This window comes from Macaca mulatta, chromosome 9 (genome assembly GCF_049350105.2).
Source record: "Macaca mulatta isolate MMU2019108-1 chromosome 9, T2T-MMU8v2.0, whole genome shotgun sequence".
NCBI lineage: Eukaryota > Metazoa > Chordata > Mammalia > Primates > Cercopithecidae > Macaca > Macaca mulatta.
In genome coordinates this window covers 137,028,073-137,045,062 of record NC_133414.1, presented here as the reverse complement: position 1 = coordinate 137,045,062, position 16,990 = coordinate 137,028,073, and the positions used below count along the sequence as shown (strand labels likewise).

General features: G+C 40.3%; 1 protein-coding gene across 3 annotated transcripts in view; it reads right to left on the bottom strand.

Moving 5' to 3' along the window:
- Positions 1–16,990, bottom strand: part of ZRANB1 (zinc finger RANBP2-type containing 1) — a 71,385-nt gene that overhangs the window by 4,303 nt on the left and 50,092 nt on the right. For all 3 annotated transcript variants that reach the window (XM_015148410.3, XM_015148412.3, XM_077947864.1), the window contains 6 exons: positions 11,626–11,779; positions 10,048–10,119; positions 9,366–9,564; positions 2,029–2,149; positions 554–683; positions 170–399 (listed from right to left, as the gene is read on the bottom strand). In XM_015148410.3, coding sequence (XP_015003896.1) covers positions 170–399; positions 554–683; positions 2,029–2,149; positions 9,366–9,564; positions 10,048–10,119; positions 11,626–11,779 — 906 coding nt within the window. The remainder of the gene's footprint in view (positions 1–169; positions 400–553; positions 684–2,028; positions 2,150–9,365; positions 9,565–10,047; positions 10,120–11,625; positions 11,780–16,990) is intronic.

The window sequence follows — 16,990 nt, the reverse complement described above, 5'->3', positions numbered from 1 at the left end:
TTTTGAAAAGGTAAATTTCAAAGTGTAACTGGTATCTTCAGCAATTACTACAATCACATTCAGAAGTTCAGTGACAGTGCAGATAAATCCACACCTGAAAGGCACCTCAGGCTCTTTCTGGTACAAGGTCACTACTAGAAATAGTTCATGGGAGAAAGACACTGCTTACCTCCTGAGCAGAAAGGAAGTGCACGTGGAGTAGCTTCCTTTCACTGTCAACCAGAGGCAAAAATGTGATGGTGACATCATCATCAGTATTCAGATTAGCACCAGCACCTCGGTTGCCATAGCCATCATTTTCCATGGCAACCAAAGCAGAGAAGTGGCCCCTTGTATACCCCAGAGCAATCGGACTTTTCCAACAAAAACTCTGTTCCCACAACAAAGGCAGATAAACACCTGGAAAGAGAGGGAAGAAAATCCCAACAGTTACAGGAAGAAAGAGCCACTCCCTCACTGCCCTTGTTCACATTCCCCTGTCCACTGCTCCTTTCTGACATCTGCGCCATTCTGTTCAAAGAAACTTGTAAAATGCTCCTGAATAATGGCTTACCTTGAAACCGAGTATATCCTAAAGTTTCTCCCCGGAAACTCTTGTAATATTTTACTCCATAAACTATAATTGGTCGTCTAAGAATATGTGCCAGTACAAAAATGTGCGTCTGCTCCAAGCTTGCTCCAGGCTGTACAAAACAAAACAAAAACTTAAAACATTTTATTACCACTCCTGGAAAACTGATGTGTAAAAAATAATACTACCTCCCCTTCAGTATACTATCGCAGTTGGTTTTTAAGAAAGAAAAAATTGTCAAAGCAGCATTTGATTCCTCAAATAATAAATCCAATAAAACTGTAAAAGAAATCTACAAAGGCTACATGCAAATATTTACCATCCAAACTCACAAATTATATAGACGTGCATACATATTTTGAAATATCCCTTGCTACCCAACCTCACCACTAACTCTCCAACCTCAGGAACCAGAAATTCAGATAGCTAAGGATGCTTTATCACCACATTCTGGTTAAGTTACTGTGAAAGCACTACCTACAACAAAGTCCTCCTGAAATAAAGTGAGCCTGTTTCATGCAAATGTAAATGGCAGTATCACCTAACTCGTGACTACTAATATTAAATGGGTCCATCATCAAGCTACAATGCATGGTGTGAGATAACGTGTCTCATGTAAATCAACCACTATGAATCCTGCCCAAATTACCCAAAGATGGGGTACCTCCTTCTCTAAGTTCAAATGAACCATGGTGCTTTATGGAAAAAAAAGGAGTGGTTGTATACATATTTGTACTTTACAGTTTGGTATACTGAAGTGCTTCATAAAATAAAGCATGAAACCAAGAGTCTAAGGGACAACCCTATACAGTTCCATGTTACAAGAAGCCTTCATTAATAAAAAGGGGTTAGCAAACTTGGAAAAATTCATTCCCACATTAATCAGAAATCATTCCTATTGATGGTAATTAGTTCAGAGTAAGCTAAACTACCCTTTCCCTTTGCCTACATGACACAGGTATTGCCTCACCACAGGGAGCATTATAAAGATTGACAACTGGATCCTCAAGGCCTGAGAGATCAGCAACAGCAATGCAAGTACCTACCAGTTCAGTAATCTTGAGTAAGTGTCCCCAGAGACAGAACAGAGCTCACCTGGATAGGTACCATAGGCATTCAAGCCTATGCTGCAGGAATGGAGAGCCATCCCAAGACTATCTAGTGTATGTAACCGTCACAGCACAGCTTTCACTTTTTGATGTTTTTTAATCATTCAATATAACAACACATATTACTCTCTCCCCTGTTCTGCAGTGAGGACTTGCTATGGTCATCTATACTTACTATGCTATTTATTTGATATATAGCAGTCATCACTAGAACCCAAGTCGACTGATATCAAGTCAAGCATTCTTTTCTTTGACCACACTGCCCCCAAAATGGTTTGCTCAAATCAATCAATTTAGACTACATGCTCACTTTTCTCATAGAAGCAACGAGACTTGAAGCATCCTCACCTGACTAGCAAGAGAGAGTATAAATGCCCAGTCTTCTTGCCACTGTTCTTCTCTCAAGGAAAAATGTAAACCAAAGCTCTGAGAATACCATGATTCCCAATCTTTCCAGCGTGTGTAAAACCTGAAAAAGCAGGATAGTAAAAAAAATAAGCCTTCTATAAATAAAACATTTACAGTTCTGATCATTTTTCTTTAACGCAGTCTTTAAGCAGTTTGTGAAACAATAATTTTATTTTGCCTGGTTGGTAATGTATTTTTCAAATGAAAAATGCCTCCCTCTTCCGCTAGCGGATACCTTGTAACATCCTTTAACATCTTTAGCCAGAATTTGATTTACCAACAACCAAATTTTCAAACTTCAAACGCTAATTATGAGACTGGTTATTTTCGACTGTCTACAATTAGTTTACCAAAAAAAAAAAAAAGTCATCTGAAATGTTGGATACAAAGACACTACATTTCTCTATCAATGTATAGTACACCACCTACTTGATCACTTGTATAAACAACAGATGGGAAATATTCCGTGTGTTCATAGTATCAAGATCATCTCCCTGAGATTTCTTTCCATAAATAATTTCTCTCTGATGATCACCTAATAATTCAAAAGCAACCAAAAAGAAACCCACTGCAATGACAGAAAACATTCCTTCTTTATGCTTAACACTGAATTACTGAAAACAACATCGATTCTTTGTCTATCAGATATAAAAATTCAGAAATAATTATGTTCAAAATTATGGTTCACTGTCTTATAAAACAAGCCAACTAAGACCTCTAAAATGAAGACAGACATTTAATCTGTTTATAACATCACATTTATCTTCCATACATCTGAATTCTAGGTAAAAGAAACCAAAGACAATTCTGTTCCTGTTGTTAAAAAGTTTCAGCATATTAAAGTTAAATGTGAACAGGTGTGGTAGCTCACACCTGTAATTCTAGCACTTTGGGAAGCTGAAGGAGGAGGATTGCCTGAGGTCCAGAATTCAAAACAACCTGGCCAACATGGTGAGACCCCATCTATTCTTTAAAAAAAAAAAAAAAAGTTAAATGGGTTGGTGTCACAAGTAGCTTTACAGTAATTTAATGAAAGGCTTCTTAGAAAGTAAATTAATATATTTTCTAAAGAAATTAAAATATAATGTTCCAGAGTAAAAACTCAGTTTAAAACATTTTTCATACTCCAGGTAACTGAGGATGTTTAATTATAATTCCAAATGTTTTAAAATTAAAATATATATATTCTTCTTTTATAACAGCTAAGATACACAGGAATGTGTCTGAAAATTTTGGCAACAGTGATAAAATACAATGTATTGAAAAGTTCAAGGAGAAATATCAAACACAAATTGTTAATACTGAAAGTTGCAGGCAGTTAGAAATTTCTTGGTTAATGCCTAAAATCACTTTGTAAGTAAGACAGCTAAGTCAGCCAGAAATTCAATGGTGATTGCACTCAAAACTCTACAAAGACCACTGAAGAAGGGAGTTCAATAAAATATACTTTAAAACTAAACATGTTAAAATGTTCATCCTCACCACCCCAAGACCTAAACTCTGAAACTACCAGGGTCTCCATAAGAACAGACAAGCAAACCAAATCCAGCAGTGTGTGACCAGATGGTACAGGAATACCAGTTTGGTTTAACATTCAAAACTCAATTCCATGTTCATGGATTGGAAGGCTCAATACTGTTAAGCTGGCAATACCACCATCACCCCAATTCATCTACAAATTAAATGCAATCCCAATCATAATCCCAGCTGTCTTTTTTACAAAAATTGATAAGCTGGATCCTAAAATTTATATGGAAATCCAAAGGACTCAAAATGGTCAAAACAATGTTAAAAAAGAAATACCAAGTCAGATGACTTACACTCCTGATTTCAAAATTTATTACAATGATATGAACATCCAGACAGTCTGGTACTGACATGAGGATAGCCCAATGGAAAAGTAGATCAATAGAACAATATTAAGAGTCCAGAAAAAAGCCCTTACTTGTATGGTCAACTCATTTCCAACAAAATCGCCAAGGCAATAGAATGTAGAAAGGGTTTTTTCAATTAAAGGTACTGAAACAACTGGGTATCCACATGCAAAGAGGTGAATTTAGGACACCTCACACTTTCAACAAAAATGACCTCAAAATGTAAAACAAAAATGACCTAAACGTAAAAGTTAAAACTATAAAATTCTTATATGAAACCACAGGAGTAAATCTTTGTGACCTTGGGCTAGACAAAAACTCTTCAGATACAACAGCAAAAGCATGAGCAATAACAGAAAAACATTGATAAATTGAACTTGATCAAATTAAACACTCCTGATTTCAAAAGACACTGCTAATGAAGTGAAAAGACAAGCCACAGAATAGAGAAAAATATCTGCAAAGCAGATATCCAGTGAGGGACCTGATACAAACAACACCTGCAAATCAACATTAAGACAACCCATTTAAAAATGAGCAAAAGATGTGGAAAGATACTAAACCATAGAAGACACATGAATGAGCAGTAAGCACATGAAAAGATGCCCAATATCATCACTTAAATAGGGAAATGCAAATCAAAACCACAATCAGCCCATGTGCCTGCAATCCCAGTTAATTGGGAGGCTGAGGCTAGAAGATCACCTGAGCCCAGGAGTTCAAGACCTAGAACATTTCTCGTTGCCATCAGCAATGTATGAAGATTCCAATTTCCTCAAATTCTCAACAACACTGTTATTGCCTGTCTTTTTGGTTATGGCCATTTCTGTGCATGTGAGGTAGTATCTCATTGTGTTTTTGTTTTCAGACAGGGTCTCATTATGTTGCCCAGGCTGGTCTTGAACTCCTGAGTTCAAGTAATCCTCTAGCCTCAGCTTCCCAAAGTGCTGGTATAGGCCTGAGCCATCAGGCCCGGCCGACAATTCTTCGTAATAACAAAAACAGTCACTTTAGGAGGCCAAGGTGGGAGTCTGAGACAAGCCTGGGCAACATAGCGAAACCCTGTCTCTACAAAAAATACAAAAAAAAAAAAAAAAATTAGCTGGGCATGGTGGTATGTGCCTGTAGTCCCAGTTACTTGGGAGGCTGAGGTGGGAGAATTGCTTGAGCCACGAGGTGTAGGTTGCAATGAGCCAAGATCATACCACTGCACTCCAGTCCAGGCAACACAGCAAGACCCTGTCTCCAAAAAGAAAAAAGGAATAATTCTGAAAGACTGATACTAAATTTTTTTCCCCCAATTTACATTAAATGCCTCCACCTGCCCCTTGGGAAATTGGGTTGGCATGTCAATAAAAAGCAAGTACAACATATTCAGACTTGAGAACCTGAGTCAGCTAGAATCAGCGGTATCCAAGAGAACAGCACAGCCAGCTACAAACACAAATAGCCTATCTTGAAGTGATGGGTGGAGGGGTTCAAATAAAAGAAAATTGCTTTCTCAGTTCTTAATATGTATCTTATATAAGAAAACATCTCATTCCAGCTGATTTCAATTAAGTGCAAACGGCACCTCAGCAAAGAGCATCTTAAAAAGGAGACTACACAAGCTATATGCTGGTTCCTCCCCTCCTGGCCTAGAAAACCCCATGCCTACTCACTCTCACTCTACTCTCTACTGGCCACATGACAAGCCCAGTGGACAAACCTCATGCAACTCAACACAAGAACTATGTAAGGGTTATTCCATAGTATATTTGACCTCTCGAATCCATGGCAACAACACTTACTATCTAACCACTAGATAATTTTCATCCCAACCCACCCCAGTACTGTAAGGATGTCTGTGTGGTCACTGTAATCAATGCAGCTTCCTATGCCTGAACTGTAAACCATCGGACAAAGCTCCCCAGTGGCAGGGACTGGAGGAGGTGATGCCAAACCATGCTGTTCTGGGACACCTGTCCATATGCCAGCCCTAGGTGCTCACTCCTGAAGCATCCTTTAAGAGTCAGGACTATGGACTAAAAGATCTGCTGCAACAACTCTTGCCAGTGGCTGTAAACAAACAGCCTAGTTCCTTCTCACCCTAGTACCCACTCCCTAATAGAATAGGGAGATTCTATTTCTCCCCCTGACCATCTTTTTTTTTTTTTCTTTTTTTTTTTTCTTTTTTTTCTTAGCAGGATCTCACTCTGTCACCTAGGCTGGAGTGCAGTGGCATGATCTTGGCTCAGCACAGCCTCAACCTTCCAGGCTCAAATGACTCTTCCACCTCAGCCTCCTAGGTAGCTGGAGCTACAGGCACACACTACCACGCCTGGCTAAATTTTGTATTTTTTGGTAGAGACAGGGTTTCGCTCGCTATGTTGCCAAGGCTTGTCTTGAACTCCTAGGCTCAAGAGATCTGCCCACAATCTCCCTATCTCTATGCTAGACTTCCGGGACCTCAAATGACTCACAACCATCTGAGAATTCCAGTCCCGATACAAACATTAGTGACAACTCAGACTCACAAGATCACCCATAGCCAGCTCTGAGGAACAGGTGGGAATAAACCCCAAAGCAATTCTTACTCACCACAAATATCTTTGTTAAAAAAAAACAAAAAAAAGTCCAGGTGCAGTAGCTCATGCCTGTAATCTCAGCACTTTAGAAGGCTAAGGCAGAAGAAACGCTTGAGTCCAGGGGTTCAAGACCAGCATGGGCAATATAGTGAGAACCTCATCTCTACAGAAAAATTTTAAAATTAGCCACATGTGGTGGCACACTCCTATAGTCCCAGCTACTCACAGGAGACTGAGGTGGGAGGATCACCTGAGCCCAAGGAAGCGAAGGATGCAGTGAGCCAAAATCGTAACCCTGCACTCCAGCCTGGGTGACAGAGCAAGACCCTTTCTCAAAAAACAAAACAACAAAAAAAACACTCACCACTAAAAAAAAGACACTTCTAAAATCCACAATGTACTTTTGGCCTTTCAACAGATCAGGAAATTACCACCAAAGAAAAGGCCAGGCGTGGTGGCTCACACCTGTAATCCTAGCACTTTGGGAGGTCGAGGCAGGCGGACTGCCTGAGCTCAGGAGTTCGAGACCAGCCTGGGCAACATGGTGAAACCCCACCTCTACTAAAACTACAAAAAATTAGCTGGGTATGGTGGCGCTGCCTGTAATCCCAGCTACTCAGGAGGCTGAGGCATGAGAATTGCTCGAACCCAGGAGGCAGAGGTTGCAGTGAGCCGAGATCATGCCACTGCACTCCAGCCTGGGAGACAGAGTAAGACTCTGTCTTAAAAAAAAAAAAAAAGGAAATTACCACCAAAGATTACTGGCCGCCTTTTTAGAGGTGACCTGCAAAGTGGTAGATTTACCACAGTTCAAACCTGGCTTACAGGGCAGAGTCACATTAACCAAAACTACAAGGCAGACCTGTGAAACCACAATGCCAAGAACCCACTCTCTTAGAAACCAAACCAGGCTCATCCTCTTGACACAGACAGGCCCATAGCAGTGGTCAAGAAAATCAGGAGCAGGAAGCTGCTTGGTGACCATGGGATCTGATCAAGAGGGCCAGACAGGCAGAGCACTGACCAGCATCAGGCTTACCTAGCCCGATAAACCCACTTCATACTACCATACAGCCATCTCCACTAAGAGGCACAAAAACGCTCTCTCTCCAGGACAATTACTAATTGACTAAAACTACCTGAGTGATACATTCATTCTTTAGCTTTCATATACATCCAGTCAGGTCATCCAGGAAGCTATTTTATTTCTCTAATGTGCCCACAAATTGTTACTCTATTACGTTATGCTTTCCCCCACACCCCCAAGACAGTCTCACTCTTGTCACCCAGGCTGGAGTGCTGTGACGTGATCTTGGCTCGCTGCAACCTCCTCTTCCTCCTGGATTTAAGCAATTCTCGTGCCTCAGCTTCCCGAATAGCTGGGATTACAGGCATGCACCACCACACCTGGCTAATTTTTGTATTTTTAGTAGACAGGATTTCAACAAGTTGGACGGGCTGCTCTTGGAACCTGCCTGCCTCAGCCTCCCAAAGCAATGGGATTGCAGGCATAAGCCACACCCCCCAGCCATACTGCATTATGCTTTGATCTACAATTTAGATCTCAAGAAAGTAACTTATAGGCCAGACACGGTGGCTCATGCCTGTAAAAACTAAATGAGATAATGTTCAAAGAACCAAGAAAATAACACATAAGTCAAATAAATGTAAAGATCTGAACTATTCATTCACAAAAACAATTATTTTTCCAGTGACTGCATGCTGTTAAAATACATATATATAAAGACCACTTTGAGACAATTGGAGAAATGTGATTATGAACTGTTAGATAACAGAATCAATGTTGAATTAGATGTAGGAATGGAGATGTGGGTGAGTAGGAGAATATTCTTGTTCTGGAAAGATGTATGTTAATATTTTGAAGGGTAAAGCATCATGATGTCTACAACGAATTGACCCAAGAGTCTTTTTGTATGCAGACATGGAGCAGGTGTGACAAAATGTTAACAACTGCTCAGCTGAATGAAAATACCAGGATCTGTTGCACTGAATTTTTAAAAAATTATTCCATGGGTTTGAAAATTTGCAAAATAAAGAATGTGATCTTAAGACTCCCTCAGGAAGGAAAAAAAACTTGTAACACAATGTCAAGATAACCTCTTAGGTGAACACAAATATTAAATAAGGTTGGGTGCGGCAGCGCAGGTCTGTCATCCCAGCACTTTGGGAGCCTCAGGCAGGTGGATCGCTTGAGATCAGGATTATCAAAGCCACCCTGGGAAATATGGCAAAACCCCATCTCTACCAAAAATACATAAAACAGCCGGGCATGGTGATGAGCACCTGTAGTTCTAGCTACTCAGGAGGCTGAGGTGGAAGGATGGCTTGAGCCCAGGAGGTGGAGGATGCAGTGAGCCAAGACTGCACCACTGCACTCCAGCCCAGCAACTGAGCCAGACCCTGCTTCCATCGATGGATTGATTAATCAATCAATCCCTAAAAAGATGAGCAAAGGCCTTATCAATATTTAAAGCTACTATATAACTTGAAATGTTGCATTTGAAATGTTCAAATATACTGCTTCTGTTTTATAGAAACAATAAATGCTTGCATTTTAAAGCTTCAAATGTTTCCATTTTAAAATTTAGCAAAAAAAGGTATAAAAACCATTTATTCTTGCTTTTATCTCGTTTCTTGGGGGAAAAACAAAACAAAAACCATGGACATGTTCAAAGTATTTTAATGTCCAAAATGAACTGTTTTTTCCTCTAGTTTCCATAGAAAATATAACTGACATAAAAAGTATTCTGCCACTACAAGGAAATGATCCAGCAAATGCACTCCTGGGTTGAAACGGGGCAGAATGCCAGCTCACCAATGTGAACAGTCATGCAGGCTGTCATGCAGGGCTTTCCGAAGCACCGAGTCCTTGTCATAGATGCCCCAGGTAGCTTGTAGTACTGAATCAAGTAGGCAGTCTCCTGCAGTCCGGTTCCAAAGTGCATATAATCGACTGTCCAAACGTGTAGCCAATTCCAAGGACCAGTTAATAATTGGAGATTCTTCTTCTAATTCTGTACGATGGATTTAAATACATGTTCATTTCCATACCTATGTCATTAGAGAATATTCATGGGGAAAAAGAACCTATTTTCTAGATATAAAATGGTTTATATGTAATTTACCAATAAACACCTAAATAAAATTGACCAACTGAAATATAAACTTCTGAGTACTTGAAACGTCTTCTGTCTCTAGAATAATTTAATCAACTTTTAAATTCTTTAGTTTTATTTTCTAAAAAAGTGTTTAATATAGAAATATACACATTCTGGAACAGGAAGCAGAGAACCAAGGTTTTAAAATTTTTCTATCTTTATTTGTTCACTCTATGACAGTGAACCATACAATGTAACACTGAACTTCAGGACTTTACATCTTTAATTTAAAATAAAAATAAAGCAAGTTGACTATACACCAAACTACACCATGCTTTACTAAACAAAACTTACTTGATCAGATGAAAGGTAAATTATACTCATTAATTCCATGCTTACCTTTTTGAACGTCTCTATCAAGCACCTCATCAAATAATTTTTCTTGGACAGTTGGGGGCAAATCTTCAATATCTACAAAGAAAAAACAAACTTAAAAGATCTTTTGTTTCATAACTTATACTTCACTTATACTTAATTACACTTATTAATTATCTACTAGTAACTTTCTCTAAAATAACTCCCTTTCCGTTAAAGGTTATCAGATAGCTTTTTCTTAATATACAAGTATAACATGTGTGAGGTAAAATATTTCTTTTCTGGGCCGGGTGCAGTGGCTCACGCCTATAATTCCAGCACTTTGGGAGGCTGAGGCCAGCAGACTGCTTGAACTCAGGATTCTGAGCCCAGCCTGGGCAACATGGCAAAACCCTGTCTCTATACAAAATATATAAAAAATCAATCAGACGAGGCAGTAGACACCTGTAGTCCCAGCTACTCAGGAGGCTATGGTGAGAGAACTGTTTGAGCCTCGGGAGGCCAAGGCTGCAATGAGCCGTGATGTTGCCACCGCACTCCAGCCTGGACGACAGAGTGAGACCCTGTCTCAAAAAATAAAAATAAAAAATAAATTTTACAAAATCTAATCATTCTGGGGTAAGCTTAAATACACAGAATGAGTGCATTTCAAATGAAACTTCCTCCAATTTCAGAAAACTTAATTACTATCTCCTCCAATTTGTAAACGTTCCTGTTTGTCTGAATATAAAAGTTAAAAACACTCAGATCTAGCCCAAGTAAACACTCCATCTCTACAAAACAATAAAAAATGAGCCAGGGGTGGGTGGCATGAGCCTACAGTCCTAGCTGCTCAGGAGGCCAAGGCAGGAGGATCACTTGAGCCCAGAAGTTGAAGGCTGCAGTGAGCTATGATCATGCCACTGCACTCTAGCTTAGGCAATAGAGCAAGAGCCCGTTTCAATTTAAAAACAACAAAAAACCAAACAAAACAAAAAAACAGCAACAAAACAAAGAGATCTCAGATTAAAGATTTTAGAAACTTTTGGTGTTTATTGTATTTATTCAATGCCAACTGACAAAAAACACGCTGGAGGACATTTTCAACTGTCAATGAATTGAAAAATGAAAAGTTGCTTCACAAACATAGTAGAAATATACAAAATGAGTAAAAAAGGAATGACACATTCAAGAGAATGCCATGTGTTCAAATAATCTGACTCTACCCATCAAAAGCTCATGTTCTAATCCCATCTCTTAATACCAGGTAACCAATATAGCTATCTAATTTCAAAATAACACCAGAATGAAAAAGGGAAAATTTTTCAAAGGAATTTTTTTAAAGGATATTCTAAAATAAAACCAAAGAGAAAAATAAAAGAGTAAAACAGATTTTTAAAAAATAATCTGAGGTCCACAACTTCCTCTCAGATAGCAAAAGTATTTACTAACAAGTAGCCCTCCGTATGCTCACTTCCAGCATAAATAGGACAGTCAAGTAATTTAAGATGCACATGTAGTAGCTATGTTATGTGCTTCCTAACAAAAACATTTTTCACCTATATACACAAATGTAACTATAATAAAATGAAAAAGTCTTTTTACATTAGATTTTGGAGTTACCTGCTGGCAATGTAAATGTTACAAGGTCAGTCAGAAAATAGCAAGCAAAATCCCCCTTTCTCTGATGAAGAGAGGCAGCTATCTCTCTCCGGATTTGTTCTGTCAGTTCAGGACACACCATTGCTGGAATACACTTTGCTGCTTGTTGAGACACCTTAAATACAAAAGAAACTTTCCTCTCAACTCATGTACCACAAATGGAAGCAGAAAACAACAGTATTTAAAAGAAATCAGCAAAATTTTCCAATAACTCAAGGTTTTCTCTAATCTTAAAATACACTGGGTATTATTTCCTTACCAATGAAAGTATATACCAGTATAACTTTTCAGAAAGTCATAAAAATGTTTTATCCTCTGATTCAGTAATTCTATTTAATAATTTATCACAAGGAAATACTCAAAGACGCACATAAAATTTATGGAAAAGGGTGTTGTTCATAGACACATCACAGGAAGAGGAGGGAGGACAGAAAACCTAAGCAGACTAACCATCGTGCACCCAATAAAAACATCCTTTAGAAGCAGAGAATCACAGCTGATAGAGAAAGGGAAAACCGCAAACACTCTTCTCCCGCAAGATTCAAGTACCCTAACTTGGACTCAAAAAAAGCACAGGATTTAAAGGGTTAGTTCCCACTGACCTCAAGCCCCCTTTCTTCCTCTCCATTTGTTACCACTCTTGAGTTTTTAAAAAAGCATTTGGCATCTCCAAGTTTAAACACAGACTGCCAACCTCTGAAGCTCAGCCTGACGGGAGTGAGATGGGAGCACTATTGCACAGCCCTCCTAAGCAAGAAAACAACAAACAAAAAAGGAAGGCTAAAACTTTCTTCTTTTGTTACTTTTTTCTTCTTTTTAAAATGCTAAATAGCAACAAAAGTTGCAAAGATTTAATTTAACCTTACATTTCAGTCATATCTAATTTGTGGATCTAAATAAAAATACATACACAGAATTCTAAAATCACAGTTGAGCATCTGCCAGTAACAAATGGAATTCGAGGCCAGGCACAATGGCTCACGCCTGTGATCCCAACAACTCTGGGAGGCCAGGGTGGGTGGATTGGTTCAGTTCAGCAGTTCGAGACCAGCCTGGCCAACATGATGAAACCCTGTCTCTACTAAAACTACTACTATAACTATTAGCTGCAGTCTCAGTTACTTGGAAGGCTGAGGCATAAGAATCGCTTGAACCCGGGAGGAGGAAGTTGAAATGAGCTGAGATCGCACCACTGCACTCCAGCCTGGGTGACAGAGAGAGACTCTGACAAAAAAAAAATCCAGAGTGAGCCAGAGTGAGCCTGTTCCCTGATATCACCAACCTGGCCTTCCAGCCACAGTGGGGTCTGAAGCAACAGGTCTTCCAGCCCTTTCTTCTTCTCAAAGACTAAGGTTTACTGATAATGTCATGTACATCATATATGTACACAACTAACTGCTACTGCTATTAAAGAAATAATGTTTCAAAAACCCTGCATACCCCACACAGTCACCTGACTCCCTATTCTGAAACTCCAGCCAGGTGCGGTGGCTCACACCTATAATCCCAGCACTGTGTGAGGCCAAGGCAGGAGGATCACTTGAGCTCAGGAATTCAAGACCTGCCTCGGCAACATAATGAAACTCTGCCTCTACAAAAAAACCCAAAATATTAGCTAGGCATTGGTGGCATGCATCAGTAATCCCAGCTACTGGGGAGGCTGAAAGGTGAGAGGATCACTTGAGCCAGGGAGGATGAGGCTGTAGTGAGCCATGATCACACCCCTGGGCAACAGAGAGAAAGCCTCTCTTAAAAGAAAAAAATTAAAAATTAAAAAACTCCTAGCCGGGCGCGGTGGCTCAAGCCTGTAATCCCAGCACTTTGGGAGGCCGAGACGGGTGGATCACGAGGTCAGGAGATCGAGACCATCCTGGCTAATACGGTGAAACCCCGTCTCTACTTTAAAAATACAAAAAATTAGCCGGGCGTGGTGGCGGGCGCCTGTGGTCCCAGCTACTCGGGAGGCTGAGGCAGGAGAATCGCGTGAACCCGGGAGGCGGAGCTTGCAGTGAGCCGAGATCGCGCCACTGCACTCCAACCTGGGCGACAGAGTGAGACTCCTTCTAAAAAAACAAACAAACAAACAAACAAACAAACAAAAACTCCTACATAGAAATTGAGTTCTACCAGACTTTATTCGCCAAGATTACCATTAACCATGAAAATTCTCACTACATCTTAAATCCAAGAGCCCAACCATTCATCAACACTCAAACATGGAAAACCAAATATTAAATATTTTCAGAATATAACTGACTATTTCTCAAACAACATAGCTAAAATGGCTCCCCCAAAGTAAATTCAAAAATAGCTTATTCCAATCAGCTAGCTCTCAGGCCCTTTCCAAAAATCTGGAAAGACCTTTCCAAAAATCACCTGGACTGGACCCTGACTACTACAAACATTCTAAAAGAAACCTAGCCCCCCAAACAACCCCTTCCACCACCATCCTTAAGTAGGATGTGCCCCTGAAGCCTGCCACTCACCTTCTCACCTCTTCAACTTTATGGTTCTCAACCATCTCCACAGGCTAGGAGTTCTTAACTTAGGGTCCATGATCTTGGGAATGGTCCAAGAACTTTAATGGGAATTTGGTTTTAATTCAAGTTAAATCCATTTTCCCCACCTTTTTACCAATATTAAAATGTATTTTCTTATATATCACAAATTTAGTTTAGTATTTTGGTAGCTATTACTTCAAAACAACTGATTTCCTTTGTAATCTCATTTACTTCTTATTTTATTTATTTAAAAACAGTATTTTGGGAAGGAGTCCTTAAGCTTCATGAGACTACCAACAGGGTCCATGACACAGAATCCGATGAAAACTCCTGCCCCACATACATATCCCCAACTCTAATGTTCTCCTGTTCTCATTCCAAAAGAACTTGGCTGAGCATTCTCTGCAACACACCCCCCTAGTCTAGACTTAGTCCAGACTCCCCCACTTCCAGTCTCCCTACTGGCCCCTTTAATTCTGTCCTTTGGAGTATTTATTCCATGGAGACTGAATCCATGACCAATTTTGCTCTCTGCCTGGAACAAACCCCCCCGCCCCGCCACCTCTCCCACGCTGTTCTGGGGTTGTTCCACATGTCCCACAGAATACAGCAAAAGTAATGGTATATTGCTTCCTAAATCCATTTATAAAAGACACTGCAGGTTTCAAAGACACTGGATCACTCTCTTGCACTCTGTGCCTCTCTTGGATCACTTGCTGGGGGTGAAACCAGCTGCTGTATCATGAGCATCCCTGTAGACAGGCCTGCATGGCACAGAATTGAAGCCTCTGGCCAAAAGCCACCTGAGTAGGCTTAGGAACAGATACTCTAGCCCCAGTTGAGTCTTTTGACAACTACAGCCCTGGACCACTTGACTGTAACCTCATGACATCGTGAGTCAAAACTATTCAGCTAAGTAGCTCCTGGATTCTAACCCTCACGAACTCTGTGAGATAACATACATTTGTTGTCTTAGCTGCTAAGTTTCCAGATAATCTGTGATACTGCAATAAAAATACTGATAGGGTTCTATCATCATCCCACTGTTAGTCCTCAGACTGTCTCAGGAGCTCAATGACTCATGATGGCCCCTCTAAAACCTTGTAATAATCTTCTACCTACCTCAGGGGAGCCCCTAAAGACTTTCACCCTAGTTTACAACTGCCTTCTTTATGCTGGCTCCTGTCACCACCAGCAACTACAATTCCACATTGATGGCCCTTCCAATATACAACAGACAACACGACTAGGCACCACAACACAAATGCAGCCAGGCCTTCAACACTAGAAAAACTCTAATTCTTCTATCTCACATTCTAAAACCTGGATCCCTCTATCTGAAAAGTTCCCTTCTCCCTTATTTATATTCAATAAGCCTGCCCTTTTGTTTTCATCATGGCCTTCAGTCTCTCAAGCCCCCCACCCCAGCTTCACTGGAATCTTACCAAACTGGACACAATACTACAATCATGTTTCCACCTAACCTTCAAATATTTTAATCCCCATACAATGCCCTGTAGTGGTTCCCAAATATTGGCAAATTTGAATAAACAGATATGCAAAAGTATATACGAAAGATATATACTGACAAAATTTGAATCCACAATTAATATGACTCTCTGCACTTTTACTCTATTTCTCTTACCATTAAAAAATGCTACCTTGGCCAGACGTGGTGGCTCATGCCTATAATCCCAGCACTTTGGGAGGCCAAAGCAGGCAGATCTTTGAGGTCAGGAGTTCAAGACCAGTCTGGCCAACATGGTGAAACCCCATCTTTCTAAAAATACAAAACTAGCTAGGCGTGGTGGCATGCGCCTACAATCCCAGTTTCTTGGGAGGCTGACACAGGAGAATTGCTTGACTCCAGGAGGCAGAAGTTGCAGTAAGCCAAGATCGTACCACTACACTACAGCCTGGGCAACAGAGTAAGACTCTGGCATTAAAAAAAAAAAAAAAACCTGGATAATGTAGTCACATCCTGAATAATTCACAGGCAATCTCTCTCAATCATTTGTAGCATATACCTAGTTATGTCAGCCAGAAACTGAAGAATCAACTTAGGTCCACTCTATATCTTCCCATATCCAGTCAGTCAGTCTACTTCTTCAGACTGAGGGCCTGTCTCAGTTTCTCCAACCCTCTAACCCTCTTCCCATTTCTAAGGCTACCCTTCTGGGTACCCTTCTATGGCTGCCCTTCTGCCCTTCTGGCAGAAGTTCTTGCCAGCACCTCTGCAACCCCCTCCTAATCAGGCTCACCCCTCTCCAGTGTATAGCAGCCAAAACACAATCTGCTCTGCTCACTCCCCTGTGCCTGTACCTAACACCATCCAGGGCCCTAGGGATAATCTTCAAATTCCTTGACACAGAAGATCCTTCATAATCCAACCCCTGCTTATCTTTCAGACTTCCCTTCTCTCCATTCCCAGTCACCATCTCAGCCATGTTTATTTACCTGCAAGTCCCTGGATTCACCACAAATTCCACCATCTCTGTGCCCTGTAAAAATGCTTTCCTCAACTTCTCTTCTCTCCCTCATCCACTTCATGTGGCTAACTGCTAACTCTTCCCCTTCAAACTGTAGCAAAAACATTACCTGCTGTAAGAAAGACGACTTGACACCTCAAAACTCTTCAAGCACTGGCATAGTGCTTGGCATTTACATCTACCAGGGCACAGGCTGCACAGAACTACCAGTTCATTTCTCTACTTTGCTGGAGATTCAATGAAGAAAGAGCCAACATCTTTACAATTATCCCTTCTCAGCCCAGTGCATGGCACACAGTAAATATGCAGTAAATATCTGTTAATTGAATGACTAAA